Source organism: Myotis yumanensis, unplaced genomic scaffold (genome assembly GCF_028538775.1).
Source record: "Myotis yumanensis isolate MYYU_CA2020_CCGP unplaced genomic scaffold, mMyoYum1.0.hap1 SCAF_4, whole genome shotgun sequence".
In the NCBI taxonomy this organism is placed as follows: domain Eukaryota; kingdom Metazoa; phylum Chordata; class Mammalia; order Chiroptera; family Vespertilionidae; genus Myotis; species Myotis yumanensis.
The window spans coordinates 55,065,899-55,093,687 of record NW_027223755.1 but is presented as its reverse complement, the minus strand read 5'-3'; the positions used below and the strand labels follow the sequence as shown (position 1 = coordinate 55,093,687).

The window sequence follows — 27,789 nt, the reverse complement described above, 5'->3', positions numbered from 1 at the left end:
ATTCTATATAACATTTAGAATCAGATTATTGTAGGCTTAATTCTGTAAGTAGAAACATGCCTCATAATACAAATATGTTATTTGGGATGTCACAATATTATTTGCTTCCATTTTTTAAAAGGAACCACTTGAATTTTTTTTAAAAAATTGTTTACTGTTGGTAGAAGAGGTTTGGCCTTCATTAAAAGAAAATATATGTTCACACATCAGTTCTCCAAGTGTTTGGTGTTGTATAAAGTGATATCGGGAGGGAGTACACAGATTTTTTAAGGTAAAATTTCTGTTGGCTAAAAGCCCCACCGCTTCTGAAGAGACAGCAATTACATGACAGTACAAGGTAGTACACCACAGAGCCTCCTCTCATTGATCTAGTGCCGAGGAAACTGTAAGGATAAGTGAAAGGCCAGAGTGATTTGGTGAGTTGTTTGGGGGAAGAGGGATTTGGTTAAATAGGAATACTGACAAAGAGAAATGCAGAAAATGCAAAGGACAGAAGTGAATGTAGAATGCTTGTTATGCTGTAGTTGGGAAATGAGTGTTGTGCTACAAGGGACCAAATTAAAGATGATTTTGAAAACATTTTTAAATCTTTAACTTGATGTATCAGGAAAAAGCTATAATCAATTTTGAGCAGTGCAATGATTTGATTTTAAAGGGAGATGGAGTAGAACTAAGGAAACTATCCCTGTCAGACAATGGATTGATGGGAGGGGGTCTAGAGTCTAAAAGGTTTCCCACCCAGTCAGCTTAAAGATTAGGTTAAAACAATCTGGAATATAATCCTATTATATCATTCTGGAGTTCTAGAGATTCTTCGCTACCTTATTTTTATTTTAGAGATGAGAAAATACCTTTGGATATAAAATTACTTGCCCAGAGTCACTAGAGTGAAATAAGGTTGGGAGTGAGTGGGAGGAAAAGATGGAATCGATATGTTCCAGGGAAGTCAATGGTAGGAAAACCAGCAGTCAGGTGCTTTGGATCTTTGGGGCCCCTTCAAAGTCACTCAGACCCACAAAGTCCAGGCTGTCGTCCTGGTCCTGAGACAGGGGACAGCCCTCACAACCAGTCCCAGGTTTTGAGTCTTACTCTCCCCAAAGTTTCCTTCCTTTTTAGAAAACCAAGTTTGGTTATTTATCCCCCTGCACCCCTATAATAAGCCTTTTTATCTTCTCACAGGCCCAAGAAAACCCATCTCAATAAACAGAAGCCCTGAGTGGAACATTGCTGGTTTCTTGTGGGGAGGTGGGAGAAGAGCAGTGCTGGGAGCAGTTCTCTTTCTTTGAGCTCAAGGCTATTGAGGTACCTTGAGAAGATCAGAAAAATATATTATTCTCTAACTTGGTCTTTCTCCAGTTTTCAATATGTGGAAAAATAGGTCTTTCTATGAAGTTTCCTATTCCTCCTTCTTTAAACAAATTTTGAAAAGTCATATTTCTTCTGTGTCAGCAGGATGCATGCTAAGTGCAGTGCTCTGGTGGTGACTACATAGGAAGTAGAATGGAAATTATAGTTTACAGCGTGAAATGGATGGCACAAGGCTTTTATCTTAATGTAAGCATATCCATAAGTGTAGCCTGAATTGAATTAAGAGCCTACCACTGATGCAGTCTTACAGGAAGCTTCATCTAAAATAAATGGAGCTGTGAAATTACTGGCTTACTTGGGCTTAACCTTTCCATCAACTAACCTCAAATTTAAGTCATTTGTTTAAAACCAATAAACATTCTCCCTAGGTTTGTTTTAATCTAATATTAATTTTTTCAGAGTCTAGGTTTTCATTTTAATATGCTCATTATTATTGCAAATATTTAAACATCTCATACAATTCATACCCTCAGAAACATGACTTTATCTAAAGAAGGAAAAAGGTAACTCTGATTAGCTCTTGTAAAACTGAGTGTGTGTCTCATCTCTTTATTTGAGGAGTGGCTCAACAACTCAGCTAGAGTTCAGATACCTCTTTTACGATCAGTCTGATCACTTTATAGCCACAACTTGTATAATATTTTTTTCTGAATACCCAACAAAATACATTACTGTTCTGGACAGTAGGATCTGGTGGGTGGGTGGGGGTGGTTTGTGAGAAAATGCAGGAAGAGGGAGAGGAACCAATAATTACATAAATTTTTATGAAAAAAAATATTGTAAAGGCACTGGCAAAATCCACTCTAAAACAAAAATTTAAACTTTCTTTTAAAAAATACATATAATGCTGAAGTCAACCAGCTATTGTTATGATAAATAATTTTCACCAAACACATATCTTATGACCCAAAGGCTTAGTATCATCATCTCCAATCTTGTAAATTTGAGCATCCAAATTCTTCCACCTTTAACTGAGTTTATCCTGAAAATGTTAACCTGTATATTAGCTAAGCCTTCCTTAATGATATCTTTGATCTATAAAGTGTTTCTTAAAGAATCAATTTTACTTCTCTTTGGAAAGCAAATACAGTGGCAGACCTGGATAATTGTTTACACAACACAGTCAAGGTGACAGAAACTTATTCAGGATCCCCTTCCACACATAGAAGGCTCAAGTAAAGGAGGGGCTTGCTTTCATGATGCCTTCTGGTTAAGAGTGCTGACTCTGACGCCCTGGCAAGGGAAAAGGGCAGTTCACTCACGGTTTTTATCTGGTGGGAAGGAACATTATTTCATGAAAGCATTTTGTATAGTTTTCTATAAATAATGAGGAAATGTATGTTCTTTAATCTGTAGATAGGATATTGTTAATTTCTAATTCATGTTCTTAAATACAGTGAAATATCAATGAACAAATGTCTGAGATTGTTTTTTTATTTATTTATTTTCATTTTAAGTTTTTAATGAAAGTTGTATATAATATTACTTTATTCCTGCATCTTCTCAATTGTTTCTTCCTTGTATTTTCCCTTTTCCTTTCCTACTTGGCGAGATTTGGCTTTACGTTCAAGGATCTTTTTGTGGTCTTTGTCCAGCTTTAGTCTAGTGATAACCACCTTGCTGGGGTGAATGCCCACATGAACATTTGTCCCATTAGCTTTCTCCCATTGCACTCGTTCAATGTAGATGACATATTTCTTCCTGTAAACCTGGACTACTTTGCCAATTTGCTGCCCTTTGTAATGTCCTCAACAACCTGAACCTCGTCATCCTTTCGGATGGGCATGGACCGAACATTGTACTTCTGTCTCAGCTCTTTGGAAAGAGGAGACGACGTGATCTTCCTTCGAATGTGGGAAGGTGCATTGAAATGCCTTTTACGGTTCTTGCTCCAGTCAGAAGTCACAAAGGGGTTGAACTTCATTTTGACCGCTGGCGATCCTATGATGGCCGCCTGAGATTGTTTTTTATGTTGCCTGTGTTTTTAAATTTGTTTTGTCACCTAATCTGAAGTTGCCTTTCTAACTGACCCTCTATGAGAATACCTTGATTCAAACTTAGCATTGGTCCCTTCCCAGTTGAGAGTAAACAAAGTTGATGCTAAGCAGCCATTCATTCCTTCTACTGTCTTTTCCTGGCTGACACTAAACAGTCATTAGTCATTACCTCTGCAAAGTCAGTTTCTCCACGGCCTTTCTTCATCCTCACACTCCACTTGGACCTTCTTTGCCAATCAGCAGTTAGGCCCTTCCAGTTCCCTCCACCCATCTCCCATTGGCATCTGCAGGGAGCTGCTGTCAGTCATTTCCCATTGCTTTTGTAAACTACTTGCTCTCTGTATTAGTTTATTTAACTGCATGAATTCAATTTTTTTTCATTTTGTTTACTTTATCTTAAGTTATTTAGTTTTTAAGAATAAAGGCATTAGTAAGTAAGTGAAAAAGATATTTCAGGGAAGATAATCTTCCTAAATCTCATTCATCAGCTCTCCTTCCCTGAGTCACCTGATGCCTTAGAGATGAGTAGTGATAGATTGGCTCAGGCTCAGTGACTGCAGGCATATTCTTTGGAGTCTGCATGCCTTATGCTGGGATCTTTGGGATCTGGAGTCTCACAAAACCTCACTGCAGCCTCACCTACTGGCCCCGCTCCTGCTTCACTTACCCTGATCTCTTCTTCCAGGGCGGAGTGGACTAGCAAGTGGGGAGGCAAGGAGGATGGTGAGCGTTCCTTCCTGTTTTTAACTAAAGATGTTTCTTTGGTGCATTCATTGTTTTCTAACATTCTGGATGTTATTTCAATTAGTGCCCCCTGCCTTCTTATCATTTTTGTACCTGGAATGAACTATTTGACAACAAAAATATCATTGCAATGATAAGAATGAATTTTCTTTACCAGCAAAATTAATGTTTCCATAGACTGTTTGTTACATTGTGCACGAAATGGTACAAAACATACCACCTTGATTTCTCATCTCAAAGAGTTCTGTACTTCCTGGAAGCTTGGTGAGTGTGCTACTGCACTGAGCCTTCCCCTTGCACCATGGGATGACAGCTTGATCGCCGAATATGTCAGTTGGGCGCTGTTTCTCATATTTCTGAGTAGTACTCTAACAGGATTTGTAAAAACATCATTTGGTTTTCACTGTAGTCATGTACCCTTGTCTCAATACTTTGATTTTGCTTTTGACACATTCCTACAGATGATTGAGGCTGACATTGAAATCTAACATATGAATTATATGTAGACTCTGTACCAAAATACAGGGTATACAAAAAAATGTATACACACTTGAACGGCTGATAGCTCAATTTTGAAAATGAAATGTATTTTAATAAACACTGCCTTGCCCTAGCTGGTTTGGCTCAGTGGATAGAGCATTGCCCTGTGGACTGAAGGGTCCCAGGTTCGATTTCAGTCAAGGGCACATGCCCAGGTTGTGGGCTTGATCCCCAGTGGAGAGATGCAAGAGGCAGCCAATCAATGATTCTCTCTCATCATTGATGTTTCTATCTCTCTCTCCGTCTCCCTTCCTCTCTGAAATCAATAAAAATGTATTTTTAAGAAATAAAATAAATACTGCCTTTATAATTATTCAAAATGTGTGTGTAAATTTTGGGGGGACACCCTTATAGACACACTGCCCAGGAATTTCTCAGGTTCTTCCATCAAAGAGAATGGTCAGAAACGGCTGAATTTTTCTAGACTGTCTCACAACGGCACTTTAAGATGAGACATCTTTATGGGTAGACAAGGAAGAAAAAGGGTTTCAGAAAACTGCTGAATGAAAGGGCCTCATGAGATCAAAGAAACTATAGTAACAGACTGTAATGTTGTATAACCTTCCTTCCTAGAATTCTTATTTTCATTTTTTAAAATATAACATTAAAGAACATGATATTTTTATGAGAGTATCTTTGCAAAGCTGGTTTTTGGCTCTCTAATTTGCCTTCTTTAGAAAAATCTTGTAGAGGTTGAAGACTGGTTTATTTAATGAATTCTTGCCTTACACTTTAGTTAGCGTTAGTGGTATCTCTGAATCACCCTATAAATTTGTGTCTCTCATATTGATGCATGGATATGCGGCCGACTGGGGGAATAGAAATGATTTGTTTGAAGACCAGTCCAGCTTTTAGGAAATAAATATATGACTTTCCAGAAAGCTAGAAAACATTTGAGAATATTTGTGCTCATTTGCAATATTAGATCTGAGAGAGCGCATCCAGCTCAACTCCCTAATTTTCTAGATATGGACTCTGAGCCCAGAGAAGTTGAGTGACTTCTTTAAAGTTATTCAGGTAACAAAAGTCAAATTCTAGATCTTATATTTCCAAATCTACACTGCACAGCCAAATATTTTTATGTAATTGGGATTAAATCTAAGCCCATAAAAAAATCCATTTACCAATTGAAATCCCAGCATCAATCATTTCTAATTTTTGTTTTTATATTATCAGTCTCAGTCCTTTGAGAATTCATATTTTTCATGTTTCCCTAGTGGGAAACTTAAATATTTTGATTTCCAATTGAATATCACACTGAAAGTACTTACATTCATTTATACTTTGTGTCCAATCAATGTATAACAGTTTGGGGGTTTTTTGTCTACAAACCATCCAATTTCCCTTTAAGTGATAAACTGGTGGCAAAGCTATTGATTATTTTCTATTTGGTACAGCCCATGATAAGTATACTTTGGGACCCTAAATACGTTTCTTAACATCAAGTGCTACTTCTTTCAAGTTTTTTTTTTATAATAATAGGTGTGCACTCTGGGGCAGCCTCATGCCTGTTGTGTGTGGCATATACTCGCTGTGGGCATTTGCTAACTGACAGTCATTATAATAATAATTATTATTACAGCCCATTCCTTCGGTTTCCTTTTATTAAGCCCATCACCCTTCTACCAACTAGCTGAAGAAACTGGTCACATGGAAAACATTTTATTTTTATAGACTTTAAAGGACTGGTTGCAGTTAATCATATAATACAACATAATTGTGGAATCTGAAAATTGGAAAGAACACTGGTAAGCAACCTCTTGTGTCTACTCTGGAAAAATATTTTAAATAAAAGTAAAGAAGTCTTCAACAAGTTTTCAACAACTAACGTAGGTTGTAGCCATTAAAATCAGTTCTTTTATATCTGGTCCAAATCCTCATTATCGCACTGGCAGCTCATGACTTATATTTATGTCTCCTGTGGAAAGATGAATGCTGTGAGTGGTATAAACAGAAAAAGAATCTGTTTTCTTAAGATCTTTTAATAACTACCTATATTCTCTTGAACAATATATTTTTTTTCTTCTGCAATTTTTTTCCCCTTTGGAAATGGCAAAAAATAACATTTTATTAAAAGGAAAATTTGGAACCCATTAAGTTAATGTACTTATGTGACTCTCCTGCAATTTTTAATAGAAGTAATTATTATGAAATGAAAGGAAGTGAATGATATCAGAATTCATTAACGTCAATCTTGGGAATGATTTGCCTTGAAGGATAAATAGGGAAACAAAGTTCCCAGGCAAGCCGAAAGTCAGTCCGTGAGATTTTGTTTGCCACTGCTCATCAGGCTAAAGTGACTATAATTTGGGCCGGGGGATGGGAAGAGTGGGGGAGGGGGACTAAAAACTAGGCTTCCAAATAGATGCTCCTGAATTCAAATAGAGGCATAATCTGGTGCCTGGCTACATTCACAACCTTTATAGCATTTCTTTACCAAATAAGAATTTAGATTATACTGATTCTGAGCTGGAAGCCTTGAGCTGGAATCTCCTTTGTTACTAAGGAAATGTCCTTGAGAAAGAACCTTCTTGCTTCTACATGCCTGAGAACAGCACATTTGAAGATGGGGGACCAAAAGAAATATCCAAGTCAGAAAGCTGCAAGCCATTCAGGCAAAAGCTGGTTGGAGAGGAAAGCTGTTCCCACGATTAGGGAGCTTCCCCAGCTAGCCTGTAGGTGGGTGTGTTTAACAGAAGGAAGCAATGGAAACCTGCCTGTCAGCCAGCCTTTAGAGCTAATTAGCTCAGCACACAACAAAGATAAGTGAGCCTGGGAGGAGGGCCCCCTGAGGGGTCTTTAGAGTCTGGGAAATGTCTGATTGGCAGATGTTAAAAGGGATTCTTTGGTAATCCTGTGCATCAATGAGCTGCACAAATTCAGTCCAGGACTGCAAGAACCCAGGCATGAGGACACTGTGCAGCAGGCTCACACAGGCAGACCCAAGATGGACAGAACCTTGGAATCCCTGAGACACATCATTGCCCAAGTACTGCCTCACAGAGACCCAGCTCTAGTCTTCAAAGACTGTAAGTACTGAAGGGGAAAAGTTGTTTTACTTTTTTTAGAAAATAGCCCTAAACATCTAGTCACATCCTATTTAAATATGATTTCTTCTAAACCTCTGTAGTCGTGTGCTGTGGTCTAGTGATGTTTAACTTGTTCCTGACTTCAGTCAGAAAAATGATTTCATTTCATTTTACCTACGGGGTATTAGTTGCCGGGTTATTTTGTCAGTGATACATCTTGCGAACGGCTTAGAAGTCTCTCTTAAAAATCTAAGGCTCACCTAAGACTTAATGAACTTTTCCAGATGCTTTTGTAAAATAAAGCAGACTGCTACTAAGGTTAAAATTAAAAATAACTTGCATGTGATAATAAAATATATACTTGCTAATCTGTTTAATCTTTAATAACATATATTACTTATGTTAAATCAAGTATTGTGCTTGTCTGAAATTTTTTTGTTGCAAACAAAAGTTAATAAATCACCACTGAGCTCTTAAATTTTGATAACAAATTGTAACACATTAGTTAAAAGGCCAATGAAATTAGATGTCTTCCCACCTCTGCAACACCCTTCCCTTCTAAAAAATCTAAACAGCTATGGCAAAGTTATTTAAAAATCTTCTTTTAATGATTATGAAAAATAACTCAATCAAGCTTTCCAAATCTGGCAGTACTATTAAACCATTTGTCATGTAACTTTGTTTCTGGAACCAATTTGATTTCCTGCTGCTGCAAAACAGACTATCTTCCCCCTGTATCTTATCTACAGTGGGTTTCATATTACAAAGAGCTTCTGAAATAGAACTTTGCTATGGAACTGCCCAAAAGGTAAAATGCATATGGATTTTTTTTTCTTGTGCTTCAATAGGTTACAGCTTTCTTCTTTGTAAATCTTGCTATGTTTGTCTCCATCAAAACTTCAATGGTTTGGATTTTTCCTTTCTGATTGCTGAATAATGTTAGTTTCCAGATGTCCTTTTAGTTTATATTTCTCATATGTGTGATGAAGAAAAAGAAATGTTAGGCCATTTTATTCTATACATTTTTCTTCTTAGAAATTAAATTATAACTAATTTTCCCTTTAAGACATAAAATAAAAGATCTTTCTTTCTTCCTTTCTTTCTTCCTTTCTTTCTTTCTCCTTATATTGTATTCAAACATGTGTCAATAGCTATGTTAGGACTAATAAAATCACTCCCTACCCCAATCTAGCCTGGAATCTATTCAGGTTTGGTATGTTTCTTTTAGTGAAAAGGGAAGGAAAGAATGTGTGTCTCATACAATAGCCCTGAATTCACCAGTGAAGGGTAAAGGGCTCTTGTCCTGCCCAGAGCTTTGGATAAATTGTGTAAGACCAGGAGGTCTTATGCTGAGGGCTTGGTTAGTGGAAGCAGTAAAAAGAAATACAGGGAAAGTTTTTCACTGAGTTCATTGATCATTGTGAATTTAGGAAGTTTAATCTGAAATCATGGCCCACTTTTTAAGATGAATTAACCCCAAAAATTGTTAACAGTTTAGCATAGAGAATAAAACAGAAGAAGGGTTAAAATAAAGCATACATTATGTTCTTTCTGTCATCTAGGTCTTTGCAGAAACTCTTTTATATGGAAAAATAAAGGAATGTCCCATTGTATGTATTTCACTCATTAACATAGAATAGAAATTTGACCAGATAGCATTGCCTGCTTACCCTAGAATGGGCTGCTACTCTGCAACTGACTGCATTGCTTAAAAGGTGTGAATATTACAACCCATCCTCTCGCTCAGGTGTTTCTAATCTGAAAAATGACCAAATGAAAGTGAGCCAAGTGGCAGATTTCTGCACCAGGAGTTTTTATAACATCAAAACATCTAGCCACTCACCATGCTCCTGGCATAAATGGGAACAGGCTTACTACTTTCTGGGGCAGGACATCAAAAGTCCGCCTGGGCCTTTGCCATGCCTCGGCAACCTCCCGTGTGCGTGCCAGAGTTTAGCACACGGACTTATTTTCTTTGGCACACCTGTAAGTTGCTGCCACCACCTTTCTCTTTTACACAGCCTATAGAACGCTGCCGCCAGCCTTGAATGGCAGGTTCTGAGCAGCCTCCTCTCCTCATCCCCCACCCTGGCCCAGCCTCTTCCTTGCAGAAGAAAAGGCTAAGCACTTAAGCACATCACTGCCAATTGCTTAAAAAAATTGTTACCTTACTTTTCCTGCAAGATGAAAAGGCAATCCAAGAATTTTAAAAGCCCAGCACAGTTGAACAAAGGAGCGTTAAAAAAAAAAAAAAGAAAAGAAAAGAAACCAACAACACTGTAAACGTGTTTTTCTAAATTTCTTTTCTATAAATGCAAAGGCAGTTTTTTCTCTTTTTTCTTTAGAAACACATAATAGAGGGGATATAAATGATCATTTTATTAATTTCTTGCTCTCAGTTGGTTTGTGATTTTATATATATATAAAAAAGCACTAGTAAATTGAATTTTCTCTTCACATTGGTGAGGAAAAGCACCCAGAGTTTCTGGTCTGAGACCAATGCCCATGGGGATAGTTACAGTCGTTTAAATAAATAAGATTTGAATGCATGTCTCAGCCAAGGAGGCCTTCCAAGTGGCATTTTGCAATTCATTAAACCCCTCGTTTGTTTTAGGCAAGGTGTTCATCTGGCTGCTGCTGTCAGTTGTTTTTCATTTTCTTTCCTTTACATATTTTATTCATAAACATAGAATAAAACAACATTTTTTCCCTTTTCCCTATTTTACACCTCAAATGAAAAATAATGGAAAGCCATTTTTAAAAGGTGGGCTTTCAATGTGCAGTTTGCTCATTTAAGCTGTCTCTGACTGTTCCCCATACCTGAGTGTCCCCGCTGTGTAACAAGAAGCACTGGGCGTCGCCACACCACCAGACAGATACTGGGCATATCTCCCTGCTGCCTTCCACTCGTGGCTTCCTGCAACAACTCATTTCTTTTCGTGTCATGTGTCACAACCAAAGATGAGCTATCCTAAACACAGCCCCTGTCAGGTCTTTTAAGAGAGTGTGTGTGAGCTTCCTATTTGTTTGCCACTGTTTGACAGTTTCTCACATGCTTCCTCAAAGGAAATCACCGCATGATTTCAAGGTGGCTGCACTGTAAGATTCTACTCTGAGTGTTAACTCTTCAAATTACAAGAACACAGTATGCTTATCTGCCATCTTTGGGACCTTTCTTCATTGATGGTAATGCCAGGATGCCAAGAACTCATGACAGACACGATACTAGGAACATGAATCCTTCACAGTAATGCAGATATTATTGTTGTTTATAGATGAGGGAACTGAGGCTCATGAAGGTTAAGGTGACTTGCCCAAGGTCACACAGCTAGTAAGTGATCGAGCCAGAATTCAAATTCTATCTTCCAACTCCTCACCTTTAGTCACTGCCAGACATTGCCTCTCAGAGGTGTGAAATGATCATGTCATGGCAATATCTTCCAGGAAAACAGGGGGGATTGAAATGAACTCTTCTGGAAGTGTAGAGGGAACCCATTTAATGGGCACATCTGAACAGTATGACAGAGTGAAAGGGGAAGGGCATTTTTGAGGAGCGAGAACAGCTTGTCCAAAGGCAGATCAGGCAATACAAACAATGCATGGGCCGGGAGGAGTGGGGGGCGGGGGGGGGGGGGGGGGGGGAGGGGGCGGAGGCAAGGCTGAGGCAGGTGGAGTCACCCTGGCGCGCAGGCAGTTGGGAGCCATTGGAGTTAACAGTGATCCTAGATTAGTTCTGGAAGTTTATGGCTTTCTGTTGCATTGGGGAAAAGATTATAGTGACATCTGTAGGAGGTACACTTCCTGATACTAAGTGGGGAGACAATTACAGCTTTTTCACAGCAAGAATTATTTTACCCGTTCCGGCAAGATGCAAGATTTGTGAATGTAAACATGCCTGTAGGGAGAAACCACATTCACTGTCTGAAGGCCAAAATCAGACAAACTTTCTCAAGCAGATGGTTAAAAAGCTATCTGAGTTGTCATTGAAGCCATGAGAATGTGTTGTTTCCAGTACTGATTTATAAAGTGACATGTTAGATTTCACCAACATGTTTCCCCAAATTGTATAATGAATAAAATAAGATGGACCCGTTACCAAACATTGCACAATTAGAAGGAAATATCTCACATATTTGAGGTGCATTAACTCTTCCATTTGGGGAAACACTTTTCTGCATAAAAGGTCTTATTTATATCAGATAGGTGAATACTTCAAAAAGTATTTCTTACCCTTTGGAAAAGTTAGACCAGACTATAGAGCTATTAAAAACCTCTTAGTAATCATGAGTCTGGCTGTGTGCAATGCGAAAGAGCAAGATGCTCAAGAGTCAAGTATTTTCTCCATTTCATGCTTTTTAGTGTAGTTATCTAAATCTATACATTTAATGGTACATGTGTGTTTTTTGCATTTCACAGAAAAGAATGGAGTAGGATGTAAGGGATGAAGGTATTTGTGCAGTAAAATCTCTACACATATTGCACTGAATTCACCATGTAAAGTATGTCTGGAAGAATATGGTTACAAGAACCTTCACTGCTCACTAGCTCATTTTAGAGAAATTATTACATCATAATTACAATAATTTGAACTGTGTACATCTGGTTTACTGATGCCAATTTTACTTTAAAAATTTATGCTGAGATAATAACAACTATTTTTATTTGAAAATGCAGATTTCAGCTCAGTTATCACTGGGATAAGCACCCTTCTCCTTTTTTTCAGTAAATACACATTTGGCAGAGTTTAAATACTGAAAGTCTCAGCCCCAGAGGAAAATTTTTTTAAATGGAAAAAAACTAAGTGGCTTCTTGAGCACTTAGTGGCCATATCTGTCCTAGTATATTTATTTCTCAATGTATAAATAAGATTTAACAAATCAAAATAAAATGTGATTGACATTCATCCGGTGATCAAATCAGGTGCCTCTTCATGGTCTGCTGTCTCTTAACATAGGCTTTTTTTTTTAACAGTTAAGATTTGTTAGCCTGAACTCAAACTTTAACAACTTCTGAAACTCATGTGTTAAGTTACAGCCCATAATAGGATACAGCTGCCCAAGGGTGAGTTTCTAAGTTATGAATTTTCTGTTTAAATGATACGGTTTTACTGATTATGTGCTACAGATTGATTTAAGAAATGTAAGACAACTTTAGAAGCCTTTCATAAAAGAATCTTCTTTATTTAATACACTTCACAGTGAAGTTTTAACCCCAAAGACTCATTTCTTTTCCTCCATGTTCAAATGCTCATGTAAGTTTAGTCTAAGGTAGTTAAGACAATCTTATTTTAAAAGAAAAAGAAATAAAGAGAATCCTATTGAAAGTTTAATATTGACAAAACAGGCAATTATTACACTCCCTGCAGTTCTCGCCATTCTCTCTCTGGTGTCCATGGAATGCTGTTTGAATTATGGTTTGGGCTTTTTCCCTGTTGCGATGATAATCAGTTGATCCCTATTTTGATCTCATCCTGTTAGGCAGCTGTGGGAACCCATCATTTAGTCACCACTCCTTTGGCGCTTATGGCCTGTACTGTGTAGTTTATATTTCTCTCATGTGGCCCTGCACTGTGAGTTATGGCCTCACTGGCATGTTTTTGTCCACACCTAAGTTGGAAATCTCAGGACGGCAAAGTCACAGCTTGCAGGTCCATGGAACCCCCAAGGTGCCTCCCATGGAACCAGTACCTAGCAGGTGCCCAACAGACCTGTTCTGATTGTTGGTTGGTTGATTTCCTCTTTCACAACCGGGGGAATATTTTTCCTATTGTCAGGTGCTGTTCATTATGATGAAATAAACCGTAATGAGACCTTCTAAGTCAGTGGTTTTCAACCTTGGCTGCACATTAGAATCACCTGGGAATCTTTTTAAAATCCTGATTTCTGGGCCTCATCCTCCAGAAATTCTGTTTCTTTGTTACTAATGTTGTGGCCCCACCCCATAACAAAGAAACAGAATTTCCGGAGGATGAGGCCCAGAAATCAGGATTTTAAAAAGATTCCCAGGTGATTCTAATGTGCAGCCAAGGTTGAGAACCACTGTTCTAAGTCGTCATCCCCTGACACCTTAATCACAGTCTACTTGCATGCAGGGTTAATTTGACAGTCAGATGAGACTAGAGGGAGCATGGAGTAAGAGGGGGTTCTGAAATAAACATAGCCCTCAGGCAACTTCCCTGAGCACTGCCTCAGGTTGGCCTTGGTAGAACAGCCTGAATCATCCCACATACCAACCGCATTGGTACGGTGACTCAGGTTGCCAATCCTCATACCCTCAGGGTCTACCCTCCCTCAACTGTGAGGGACCAAAGGCCCTTCACCATCCTCTTTTGGCCCAAACTCTGTTCCTGGAACATAAACCCTCATTAGATAGCTGTGGCAGGGTTTTGAAGAGCTTTTTTTATAACAATTGTTCCCAGGGATGATACGTTATATGTGTACGGCCACATTTGCAAAGATTTGACTATTTTAACTAAACAGAACTGGTCAGTGAAGTAATGTGTTTTGTTCTGTTTTTTGCTGTTTGTTTGTTTGTTTAGTCCTTGGTTGGTAATCTAAAATCAACAGTCCTACAAAGTCTCCTAAATACAGAGCATTATCAGGGCCCGATGGAACACGAAAAGATACAGTCTTCCTGATTGGTTAATAGATTACATTAGGTTTTTATTTTACGTAGCTTTTGTGATATATGACATCATCTTACCTATGGTGCACACATACTCCACACATGGGAACTCAACTTGCTGCTGAGGTTTACTTCTGCTATACTTAATGACTTTTTTTTTTCATTTGTCTTTGCAACTCCCTCTTGCCCCTTCATATTCTCTCCCTTCTGCCTTTAAAAAATATCACCATGTACTTCCAAAGATTCAGAAAAATAAATGTTAATTTAAATTTCTTCCCACCAAAGTTCAGCAACTTTACATTCTAAAAAGGAAAACTAAACCAAAAAGAATGATATACTTCTTGCATATTTTGGAGAATTTGCTTAACTTTGTAAAACACTTTGTAAAGGATCATGATTCCCTTGAAAAAGTGTTCGGGGTAGAGGATGGGGACCAGAAGAGAAGAAAAAGCCAACAAAAGAAGAGACATCGCTGAAGGAAGGAGTTGGGCACTGGCAGGAGTGTTCCCAAAAGACAGTTTCTCTGCTGGGAGCAAAGCAGGACTCCAAGCGTCGCAGTCCTGCTGTGTGGCTGTGACCACCTTTAGAAAGTGTCTACACAAAAGAAAAAGAGGCCCAAGTTTCCGACACATCGTACCCGACATGCGAGCTGTGTCAGCAAGATTCCATTATGTGGGCAAAACATGGTAAAGCCTGAGGATGGTTATAAATGATTAGACAGCTGGCTGGTGGTTCACCAAGCCCAGCACACAACGCGAAGGTACCCCATTTTGCAGTCCATTTTGCATGAATGGCAAATTGCATCATACCTTGAGCTTAACCCAAATGACTTGGGGGTCCTTTCCCTGTTTTTGTTTTTTTTTTCCTCAAGAAAACTAGAATAGCACATTGGCAAGAACAAGTTTTAGATGATTAAATTGCAAGCATAGAAAGTACTAATTAACTTTAAAATATCATCTGCTAAGGCTAATTTAATTAAAGGTTATATTAAAATATTACAGAACATAAATCCATCTGTTTGGAGGCAAAAAATCAATTTGAAAATATGTTAGTCATCGAGAAAGCCTCTTAATGATGTATCCTTAAATGGTAGCCTTTTCAATTTGTCTTTAATTGTTTTTGGCAGAGTACATTTTACCCAGCTAGGATTTTTTCTCATATAAGGCATAAGGAAAATTGGTTCTTCTTTTCTGATAGATTTATAACATACTTTTATGATTCCTTTTTGCAGCCAAATGATTATCTTCCATGCAGGACTTATATTAGGTAATTGAACTGGGCAATGAACTATAATATTTCTACTTTCTTGAAGCATAAGCAGTCATTAAACATTAAGTTAAAATAAAAGTTAGATACTTTCTACAGTTTTTGCTAAGAGCAGGTCTATTGCCTTTAACAAAAAAAAGGACACATCTGTAATACCCTTTGTAATATTTTAAGCAATAAAAAAAATGTAATTAAAAAAAATAAAATAAATAAAGTAAAAAAATTGGGATAAACATCCATATTTCCAATTTTGAGACATGTACCATTTCATCTATTTTCTGACTATAATGAAGTTTTGACTTTACTGGTGAGTGATATCAAAAGAGCTTTCTCTTTTCCATCTCTGAACTCTCCACATATTTTGGAAATAAATTAAATAGCACAATGTATACAATTAGAGAATTTTCAGACTTATCGCCTATTTTTAGAATGTTTAATGATATGGTTTCTAAACCAGGAACAGTCCACTTCAAAGATGCAACATGCAAGTATATAAGCAGGCTTTTTCATTTCTTCCTTCACCGTCTCTTACCACAAATAATAGCTAACACTCTGGAGCTTACTATATTAAAGCTCTCTATTCTGAGCATTTTCCATTTTGAGCCTTACAGCAACCCTGTGATGTAAGTACTGCATTTACAGACAAACCTGGGGCAGTTAGGTTGGTACCTGACACTGGTAGAAACAGGAATCAAATTCAGGCATTCTGGCTCCTGAGTCCATAATTTTAACTACTAAACAAATTGCCTGCCTGTTGATAAAAAGTGGAGAGACAAGATGTGGTCTGAATTTTATTGTGTTTGAACCAGTGCCTTTATGTGAGGACTCTTCTGTGACATACTCCATGGAGTCATAATCCATGGGGCATTTGCATCCACTACATTTGCAGAATTCCCGTATGAAAACATAGATCATGTGTCCCTACCGGCATCTCCATTGTGTTCAGTCTGTGAAAATGGCAAGCGCTGTATTATTAGGATAAAAGCCTTCTGAGTGCCAGTTATTGATTTCCTTCTTCGATGGGACTCTGTGCTCTTTCCAGGAAGCAAGACTCCCTTGCTTGATTCACCTCCTCCACACTTAAAAGACTTTTTTTTGCCCAAGCTCCTTCCTGAGAAACATGCTTCTTGTGATAACCCAGATGCAAAAGAGCAACCACACGTTCTCTCCAAGTGTCTGGGCCCTTCCTCTTCATGGATGGAACCACCACAGGCAGCATGTCATGTTAGCAAGGGAAAAAACGGCATTCTCTGCTCCTGGTTTTCTCTCCCTCTTGGGTATAGCTGGGACCCCAGGACAATGGGGTTGGTTTTCAATCATTAAAAGGAGCTAAGTCCCCTTACCCGTCTCTTATTAAATCATACCCTTCCTCATGGCACCCTTTCCCATCACTCCCTTATACAATCCCTCACTCCCTTATACAGTCACTCCCTTATACAATCCCTCAGCTGAGGCATTAGTAGTTTTCTTACTCTTTTTTGTTAAATACCACCCTCTCTCCTTTGGGAGCACAGTTTCTCTTCTCCTATCCTAGTCTCCATCTCATGTCTCTGAGATGGCTCAGTGTAGGCCCCACTTTTATGCAGGTTTTTCCTGACCTTTTCAGCCCAAATTCATCTACTTTTTTCATTCTATTGACTTAATTATTGTACATCAATTTTTAAGTTTTAAAGTCAATCACTTTAAAATCAATCTCTGTTCTATATTGTAGCACTTTAACATTTTGTTCACAATTGTATTGTGAATATATTATTTTGGGCACTGTGAGACAAGAGTACTCATCATCCCCCATTCGGGATTTTCCTAAGCCCTACTTATTACGAAGGTAAAGCCCCAATTGCCAAGTGGCTAGCTATCACTTGTCTCCTCTGACCAGGCTTCATCCTTCTGCATATACTCCATCATCTCCAGCTGAAGAATGGCTGCTACCACCACATCCATGCTGTGTGGGCACCATGGTGGTTTACACATGAAACTTGCCATTCCAGAAGGAAGTGCTGATCTCTCCATGAATCATAGTGACTTCACTTACCTTCTGTACATTCCTTCAGTTGCACTCAAACTGTTCGGATATGTGGAGTTTTCTTAGATTCCAAATGAATTTAACAACTGCTTCTAGATGAATAGCCCTGTGCTGGATACCAAGGAAGCTCTAGAGAAGAAATGAACCAGAGTCCCTGGCCTCTAGACTCTCACAGTCTGCTGTGAGTTAATTTCCAGAAAACTGCTCTACAGGATGAACTATCACACGGTGTTTCATTCTTCTGGCCAGAAGGATGTCCAGCCAAATCTGACTTGAAGCCTTTGCTGAAGCTGATTGAGGATTCCTGCTAGAGTGAGTCCAAGGGTGGATGGTGAAGGGGTTAACATTGCTGGATGTCTTCATTGGTCTAATGTCTCCTGTGAATCCCTCAATGCTGAACTTTATCATCAGAAAGAAAGCTTGAGGAAGGGAAAAATGAAAACATCATTTATGAGAGACTTGCTTGGGGATCTAATTACCACTCTGAAAAATCTGTCATGAAGAAATTTCAAAACACAGTGAAAAAGAAAATAGCCACACAAAATAGTCTATAAACTGCATAGCAAATTGTCTTGGCGTCAGTACACAAAATATTTAAAACTGCCAAAGAGATTTATCTTAGTCAGCTCGGGCTGATGTAACAAAATGCCATAGTCTGGGCAGCTTAAGCAACAGAAATTTATTTCTCACAGTTCTTAAGGCTAGGAACTTCAAATTTCTGAAAGCTTCGATATGTAGTGAGAGCCCTCTTCCTGGCTTGCAGATGATGGTTGGGAGAGGAAGCTCCGGTGTCTTATTCACAAAAAGGAACTGGATTTTTATGCTATTATTCTTAGAATAACGACATTTTCTTTTAATGTCCATTGAGACAAAGTAGAAACTTTTGAAAAAGAACTTTACTAAGGTTTGGGAGAAATAATGCCTGACAAAAAATGATGTATTCCAGACTATAGCTTCCTGGCCTTGAGGTGGAGGGCACCATCACACAGACCTGACCTTGACTTTTGCTAACGCCCCCCTGTCAACACCCTCCTCAGTCTTTTGTCATTTCCTCTTGTTTCTCTTATGGTCTCTCTTTTAGCCATCTTTCCTTGAAAGAAGGTACTCTAATGGGATGCCTAGTCACAACCCCCTCTGAGCACATAATCAGTGGGTATATTTATACCATTGCTTTAAACCAGAGCAAAGTGCTAGCTGAAGATTGGTCATCAGGATACCTGTCCACATACACGCAGACTGCTCATTCCATGTGACAGTGCCAACCTGGAAACATGTCATATCACTTGTATGAAAAAATATTAGCTCTTGCTTCCTTTGACTTTGTAAGAACAAATGTCAGAAAAATAGCCCCTGGGAAGAGCTAAGTGAAGTGATTTTTATGAAGAGCCTCCTATGCCTCCCCTACCAACAGCCTCACAAATGCAGCATATTTCCCATTCCTCTGATGACATTCAAATACTCAGCTAACATTGTTTATGCTCCTACTAAGTTCCAGACATTGTGAGGAAAATGATATAATTCTTCCTCTGAAGAGAACTGTCTCTTTATACATGAAAACAACCTAAATTCCATCATAATTAGGGTGTGTCTCAGGATAAACGAAGAGCATATATTATACACTTAGGCAAGAACTAGGTTTAAAATCCCAGGTCTAAAATTGAGTAACTGTGTGACTGTACCCTGAGCATCTTGAACTTCTTATCTGTAAGTTGTGGGTGATAAAAACCCATTTACGGGGAACATTGTAAGGATTAAATGAGAAAAAGCATGGTGCCTGGCATATAGTGGGTACATGGTAAGGGAGAGGAGAATAACGACTTCTTCCTACAGCAGGACTTCTCAAACTTCAACGTGCAGCGGGTTGCCTGGCAACCTTGTTAAAACAGAAAGCGGATTCTGGTACAGTGGGCCTGGGTGTGGCCAGAGATCCTGCCTTTCTAACAAGTTCCCAAGTGATATCCATGCTGTTTCTCAGAGGACTGCAGTTTCTGTAGCAAGGAGTTAGAGATTTTTTTTTGTTTCTTTTGGTTTTATTTCTTAGGAGTTGATACTGGGGGCAAATCTTAAAAAAAAAAAAAAAAAAGAATAGGTGCCATTAAAGAAGACAACAGACAGTGGAAAGAGGGCACGCCAAGGAGAGAATGGAAATATGGGTCTTTCCAGTAATATAAGAAGCATGGGACTGTGGAAGCCTGGAAGGTCATTTGAAGAGAGAAGTTTGGAATGAGAAAGAATATCAAGACATAGGGTTTCCCATGCCTTGCCAAGGAGTTATTTATCCTGTAGGTAATGAGGGACTCACAGGAGGATTTAAGAAGCTGTGAGTGATTTGATCAGCTATGAGATTCAGAAAGATTTTCCTGGAAACAATTAAAGGATGGGTTGGATGAGAGGGTGATTGGAATCAGAAGGGTATTGTGATATACTTGGTGAGCTATGAGCCAATGCAGCAAAGGCAGGATAAACTGAGAAGAAGTGGGGACTATGGAAGATGTCAGGATATGGAATTGACAAATCTTGGGCATTTATTTAGCTAGAGAGAGAGGAAATGAAGGTTTCTGCCAGGTTTCTGATTTAGGTGACATCACACTCTGAGTAATTCGGGAGAAAGAGAAGAGTTGATGGAAAAGAAAATAGCTGAGTTTGGGAATATGTTAAATCTGGGCAACATACAAATGGAAGTATTTATTAACAAAGCTGGAGTTACAAGAGAATGTTTGGGAGCTGTCAGTGCATATTATGGTAGATAAAGTTAGGGGGGTAGGTTCTGTCATTGGAGGAGAACAGCAGAGAGAAGTTAAAAAAAAACACAAGGGCGGAGACCAAGATGGCGGCGTAGGTAAACACCGGAGACCGCTGCCGCAAACAACCATTTCAAAAATACAACTAAAAGACTGAACGGACATCACCCAGAACCACAGGAAGGCTGGCTGAAGAGAGACTCTACAACTAGAAGGAAAGAGAACAGCAAATCGAGGCTCAGAGGCGGCGCAGTGTGGAAAATACAAAGGTACCGAGGTGTGCGCGCGCAAAGCGGGCTGGTGGCTGAGGGCGCGGTTGTCGTTTTCTGTCGGGAGTGAGTCTCAGACTCTGGGCTCCAGATCCGGGCGAGTCTCTAGGGACCCAGACTCAAACGGGAGAAGCGGGATTATCCGGCATCAGTTGGAACCTGAGGGCAGCTTTCTCTCCGAGGTTTGCAGCGGCTGCCGGGGTTCTGAGAAGCAGAGCCTCTGGGAACGGGACTGAGCGTGGCCATAACTGCTCCCTCCGCCCGCCCTGTTGAGCCCGCCCCGCCCAAACCCTGCGCACAGCCATTTGCCGATCGCCTCAGGCAAAGGCTGGATTAGCGCCTCCCCAGAAGGCAGACGTTTTCCATACAGCTGATTCCTATAGCCAGTCGGCCTGGAGGTCAAATCCCTCTAGTGTTAACTACAACAATTAAGGCTTGGCTAGAACAAGACTGCGCACAGAGACCACAAGGGGGTGCACCAAGAAAGCATAAAAGATGCGGAGACAAAAAAACATGACAGAAATGGAGGATATGGAGCTAAGAATCGCAATTTTGAGGGCTTGCCATAAATTTGTGCAGAGCCTCACGAAAACTAATGAGACCCTCGATGCTACGATAAAGAAATTAGAAAGTAAGCATACACGGACTGAAATAAAGAATATTATACCCAATAGCAGACCAGAGGAGTACAATAATCAAACCAAAGATTCGACAAAAAACACCCAATTGGAAAAGCAAAATGAAAAAAGAATCCGAAAGTGTGAAGATAGTGTAAGGAGCCTCTGGGACAGCTTTAAGCGGTCTAATATCAGAATTATTGGAGTGCCAGAAGATGAGAGACAGCAAGATATTGAAAACCTATTTCAAGAAATAATGGCAGAAAACTTCCCCCATCTGGAGAAAGAAATGGACTTACAGGTCCAAGAAGCGCAGAGAACCCCAAACAAAAGGAATCCAAAGAGGACCACACCAAGACACATCATCATTAAAATGCCAAGAGCAAAAGACAAAGAGAAAATCTTAAAAGCAGCAAGAGAAAGAGGCTCAATTACCTACAAGGGAATACCCATACGACTGTCAGCTGATTTCTCAACAGAAACTTTGCAGGCCAGAAGGGAATGGCAAGAAATATTCAAAGTGCTGAATACCAAGAACCTACAACCAAGATTACTTTATCCAGCAAAGCTATCATTCAGAATTGAAGGTCAGATAAAGAGCTTCACAGATAAGGAAAAGCTAAAGGAGTTCATCACCGCCAAACCAGTATTATATGAAATGCTGAAAGGTATCCTTTAAGAAGAGGAAGAAGAAGAAAAAGGTAAAGATACAAATTATGAACAACAAACATGCATCTATCAACAAATGAATCTAAGAATCAAGTGAATAAATAACCTGATGTACAGAATGAACTGGTGATTATAATAGAATCAGGGACATAGAAAGGGAATAGACTGACTATTCTTGGGGGGAAAAGGGGTGTGGGAGATGCGGGAAGTGACTGGACAAAAATCATGCATCTATGGATGAACACAGTGGGTGGGGAGTGAGGGTGGAGGGTGGGGTGGGAGCTGGAAGGAGGGGAGTTATGGGGGGAAAAAAGAGGAACAAATGTAATAATCTGAACAATAAAGATTTAATTAAAAAAAAAACAAAACACAAGGACAGGATTGTCATGCAAATCAACATTAGGGGTGGGCAGAAGGAGAGAAACCCACTAGAGAGACAGAACAAATGATTAGATATAGAGAAGCAGATCAAGAGGACTGCTATTAGAAAAGCCTAGGGATAGGAGATTGTCTAGAAGAAATTGATCAGTTGTGTCAAATGCAGTTAGAAGTCAAGTAAATAAGGACTGAAAATTAGGAATTGGTGATATTTGCCAGAGTAGTTTCAGTGGGATAAAATAAAGGAAAGCCAGATGGTAGAAGGTTAAAAATGAATGGAAAATAAGAAAACATAGATTACAACATAAGATATTTTTTTTCTAGAAGTTTGACCATAATGGGAAAATTTTAATAATTAGTAGCCAAAAATAGCCTCAATATTGAGTGTTTCATTTGATTGATTGATTAATTCCTTCATTCATTCATTCATCATCTTAAGCATACTTATGGCAACTGAGAAGGAGTGCATAAAGAAAAAACATCTAAAAAATAGGTCAAGACAATGACTACTATAACAATGCCCAGGAGAAGCAGCACAAATTCATTTGAGACTTGAGGAATTAAGGTGGAAGTGGGCACCTGTGTAGATGAACGACTCCAGATATCACATGCTTGATAGCTCAAGTTTGTTCTGTAACATGAAGGCAGGTTCATTGCGGAGCATTGAAGGTGCAACTGCAGTTCTCTAAACTATGTAGGGCCTATTCTCAAACTTGGGTGGTTTTCTTTAGCAGTTCTTGACCCTCTGCTCATATTTTCTTTGATATTGTCCATGAAGCTTGTTGTTGATACTTCAAAAAAATAGAGGAGCATGTTTTTCATAAATAGAGTATCCTCTGATATTTGGATCTTTGGAATTCCAAATAGCAAGCTGGACTTCTTCCCTCTGCACTCCATTCATCTGGTTTTGCAGTCGTCCAGAGGAGATAGAAATAGGAAGATGGATTGTGTGTGTGCATGGACATATGTTGCACTCTTTAGAGGTGATGACATACATAAAACCATCAAAGAAATATTCCAAGGTTGCAGAATGAAAAATGTGAAATCTGCTACTTTTATTCATGTAGAAATTTTACTGAGTACCTACCTTCAAACTCTTTAATTCACATAGCTTTATGTGCCAAAATTCTTGTGTTCATTTCACCTAAATAATCATGAGTCTTCAACTGCCTACTCTAGTTCTCAGCTGAACATCATTCAACAATGAACTTACTTAAAATAGTGGTTAATATGCTTTGTTGACTATCAGAGCAACAAGGCACGGGCTTTGGTTTTAGGCTTCAATCTTCAAGACATCTCTGCTGAATTCTGGAGGTCAAATGCAAGTAGAAACACAAATCAACCAGTTCAAAATCCTTGTTTTTTGGGGAATAGGAGGGAAGGAGGGGGGTGAACAGAAGAAATATAATTTATAAAATAAATGTTCTAAATCTATTTTGAATTACATTAACTGGTAGAAAATATCATTTCAAATATTTTTGAGTGAATGGAAAAGCTCTAGGTGACCAATCTCAATTTGACCACTTCAACTTGTATTTTATATTTTAATTCAATTATCCCCTCTAGTAGTCTTCCATTTTCCCAGTTTCTTTACAAACCACTTCTTAAAAGCTAAACACTGCACAATATAGCTCAATAAAGCGGGGGGCAGGGGGGGAAGAAAAGAAAGAAAACTAAACACTGCAGTATTTAAATATACACAGGATTTCAATTCCTTAGATGTCTCGATAATTTGCCTGAACTACATACTGTTAAACTGATCTGTGACCTAGGGTGAGGTAAAGGAGTCAGGTGCTCTAGAAACAGTTTAAAAGGGGATTGTGCAATGTTTTTGCCTCCAGGTCAGTGTGACTCTCCTGACTCCCTCAAAAGTATCAACGCCCAGCATTTTGAAGTACATCCAGGAAATTCCAGAGAATGTCAAAGGGTATATAGACCCTATGTTACACAAAAAATGCTTTAAAGAACAAAAGTATTATTAATTATTTTTTAAATTCTCACCCAAGGATATTTTTTCCCAATGATTTCTAGAGAGAGTGAAAGGAAGGGAGGAGGGGGAGAAGGAGAAAGAGAAGGAGAGGGAGAGAGAGAGAGGAGACACATTGATTGGTTGCCTCCCGCATGCATTCCTACCGGGGCTGGGGAACCTACAATGGACTTAGGTGCCCTTGCTGGGAATCGAACCCTCAGCCCTTCTCAGGCCAATGATATAACCACTGAGCAAAGCTGGCCAGGGCAGAACAAAAAATTATTTAATCCAGAACTTAAGGAAATCAAAAGTGGTTTGTATTAGTATATTTTCATATGCAAGTGAGAGACACCAGTTCAGAATGGTTTAAGAAAAAAGCGGATGTGTTGGTGCAGGAGCGCAAAGTCTGCTGTCAGGACTTAGTCTTTCTCCATCTATTGGTTCTGCCCTTCTCCGTTGGTTTTCTTGTCAACTTGATTCCCCGTTGCTTGGGCAGCAGCACACTTAGCTCCTATCACCCTAGCAACCCTAGTGAGAAAAGAAGAATCTAGTCTTCCAACATTTCCAACAAAATTCCTGGACTTACCGGCGGTAGATGACGTGGCTTTGGTCAAATTCCCACCCTCAGCCCTGGAGAAGACATGGTCGAAGGAAAAGTAGTTGTTTAAGAAAAACCTTTGTGCTATTTCCACAAAGAGAGGAATGAATCCAATGGCAGGCAGGTAAAAACAACAGACGCCCTTCACTGCCTTCAAGTTATGTGGTAGGCTCTCATGTGGATAAGGGGATAAGCTCCTAGGGGGGCCCAGAAATGAACTTTACAGAAAAGCAGATTTCAGCTCAGTCCCAAAAGGACCTTTTCACAGTCGGAACCATTAGCACTTGAAATAGGCTGCCTCAAGGTGTGCCAAGTACCAGGTCTCTCCACGTGTTCAGGCACAGGCATCTGTCAGTAGCGTTGAGCAGGGAATTCCTGCATTAGGCAGAGCTTTGCCTGCATGACCCGCAAGTTCTACAATTCTATTATCCTTGTTAATTTCCACAATTCAATTTGCAGTACAGGATAAACAAACCAACCTAATTTGATCTGGAAATTCTGCAGGCTATCACAGGTCATTTAATCTAAAACACATGGCTCCAGCCATTACCATGTTTTCTGAAGTCATCTAACAGACGTGGTCCTTAACAAGGTCTCCATGTTATTAGTTTCACTTATGGCTTTTTCCAGCCTCCTGCTTATTACACAATTGCCTTTCATTCTTAAGATTGGGTGGGGAGAAGCATGAAAGACTTTTCTTCTTTCTGCCTTTTTTCCTCTTAAACCTTATAATAGGCAAGTCCCAGTTAAAATTACATTGCTTACATCTTTACCTTCAAATTTGGCTTTCACTTTGCAGGTTTAAGAATCTATGAGAAATGGGAGCAGAGGCCCTGGGTAATTATAGGTCTGGACAAAGTTTATTAAGGCAAATTTTCAAAGAAGAAAGAGTGAGATTTTTAAATTTGATATTAAATTGTAAAGTCAATTTAAAATACTGCAATGTGGTTAGAATTAGAGCACCAAGTCACTTGACCCATACTCATGAAGAAATAAACACATTTGTGTTAAGTAATATTTGTTTCTTTCACAACTAAAAGCACCCCACAAACAAAACTTTGTTTTGCCAGGGTATGTCCATTTTGAATAACTGATATTTTTCTTGTCTTTTTCAGTGAACGTTGTGTCGATGTTGCAGGAATTCTGGGAAAGCAAGCAGCAGCAGAGGGCTGCGTTCCCCAGTGAAGGTGTGGTGGTGTATGAGTCACTGCCATCTCCTGGGCCTCCCTTTGTGAGTTATGTGACCCTTCCAGGGGGAAGCTGTTTCGGCAACTTTCAGGTAAGAAGCAACCATACGTTGGTCAGTGAAAGTTAAAATAGAGTAAGCCCTTTAATAAAATGGCAACATTATAAGTTTTCTTGGTTGAAATGAAAAAAAGCTGTGTCATATTCCATTATATATATGTACTAGAGGCCTGATGCATGAAATTCATGCAAGGGGCTCAGCCCTCGCAGCCCCTCGCAGCCTTGGCTTCATCCAGAAGATCGTTCTGCTGTTCATCTAATTAGCATATTAGCTCTTTATTATATAGGATGTGTATATATGTATAAAAATTGGTCAGATATTTTAATTTTTTAAACTGGAAATATTTTACATTAAGGTATCCCCTAATAATTCTTTATGGAAAGTGAATTTTACAGCATTTTATTTGCCTGAAAGTTGCTGCCTTTTTCCCAGAAAATATTTCGGAATATACCTTAAAGAACAAAGGAACTTTGGTAAAGTCCTTCCATCATGACCCTTCCACCAGTAGATAGTGTCCACTTTCCTGAATTTTGTAATCAAGTGCTAATCAATCTACTATATGCCAAAGCATGAACCAACAGCAAAGATGAAGATTTACAGGGCTGGGCTCAGGCACTTGTGCTAAGTTCAAATTCTGCCTCTAAATAACTGTTAACCCTTGGGAAATTGATTTAACTCCTTGATCTCCTCAACTTTGGGATAAGGAACAATACCCACAGGATTGGTCAGGAGCCATGAGATATACATGCAATGTATTTATTTAGTATTCCAATTGTTTTGATAATTATTATAAAGACTTCAGGTGGTTAAATCTTTACGATGTTTATGAGGGGTGTAAATGATGATTCATTTCTAGTTGTACACCTACTCACACAAAAACATTGGCCTCATCAACATCTGGTTATCAAGTGTGTGTAACAAATACTCACTGAGTGACTAGGAAGTATCCAGCATCGGGCCAAGTAACGAGGATATGGTTCACACCTTGAGGGAATCAATGTACAAAAATATTATAGTAACTACATAGGATTGTATTTGAGGGTCAAGAAAAGCATAAAGGAAGGAACTTCTCAGTTTACCAGTCACCTTTGTAAGTGCCTTTTTAGTACAGTAAACTATCTCTCAATTTGCAATAACTGGCAAAATGCCTTATTATAGTTTGTGGAAAATGTGAAACTCATAAACATTTAAGTTTCCCTCTTACCTTTGACAAGCAGGAAGCCCAGAGTCAACTTTTCAGTGTATCTCTTTGTAGTGTAAGTCTACAGAACTTAATGTCATGTAATACTTAATATTATTTATATTTCCACCTCTAGTGTTCCTTTGAACTTAGTATGTCTCACTTATTTTATCCTATTACCATGTTTCTGTTTTATGCTATTTTACATATTTTGTGGAGCGAGGAGAGAATATAGTTTAAATAAATAGAACACAAACCTGACGCCTAGGGGAAGCCAAAGAAGGATTTATGAGGAATGCAATCACAAGCCGAGATCTGCAGTTGAGGGTGTCTTTGCCAGTAGGTAAAGGAGAGATGACATCCTCAGCATAGAGAATGGTGAATGCAAAGGCATGGAGTGACAAAAACCACACGCACTTTCAGAATTTTCAGTTTTCCTTTGTCTGTGGCAGGGAAGTGGTGGGAGATGATGGTCAGATACCCATATCAAACCATAAGCGATCTTCATGCTTTGTAAAGGACAACAGGTTT

At 39.0% G+C, this 27,789-nt stretch overlaps 1 protein-coding gene and 1 pseudogene across 2 annotated transcripts in view; one reads left to right on the top strand and one right to left on the bottom strand.

The window, feature by feature from the left end:
- Window positions 1-2,825: 2,825 nt before the first annotated feature.
- Window positions 2,826-3,332, bottom strand: LOC139008125 (large ribosomal subunit protein uL24-like; annotated as a pseudogene).
- Window positions 3,333-7,360: 4,028 nt separating this feature from the next.
- LIX1 (limb and CNS expressed 1) overlaps window positions 7,361-27,789 on the top strand; it is a 46,714-nt gene continuing 26,285 nt past the window's right edge. Inside the window, exons 1-2 of one of the 2 annotated variants that reach the window (XM_070412376.1) lie at window positions 7,361-7,678; window positions 25,948-26,111. In XM_070412376.1, the coding sequence (XP_070268477.1) occupies window positions 7,597-7,678; window positions 25,948-26,111 (246 nt within the window). In that variant the 5' untranslated portion in view covers window positions 7,361-7,596. Of the gene's footprint in view, window positions 7,679-8,397; window positions 8,487-25,947; window positions 26,112-27,789 lie in introns of those variants that run through there. The other variant, XM_070412377.1, reaches the window with a different exon arrangement.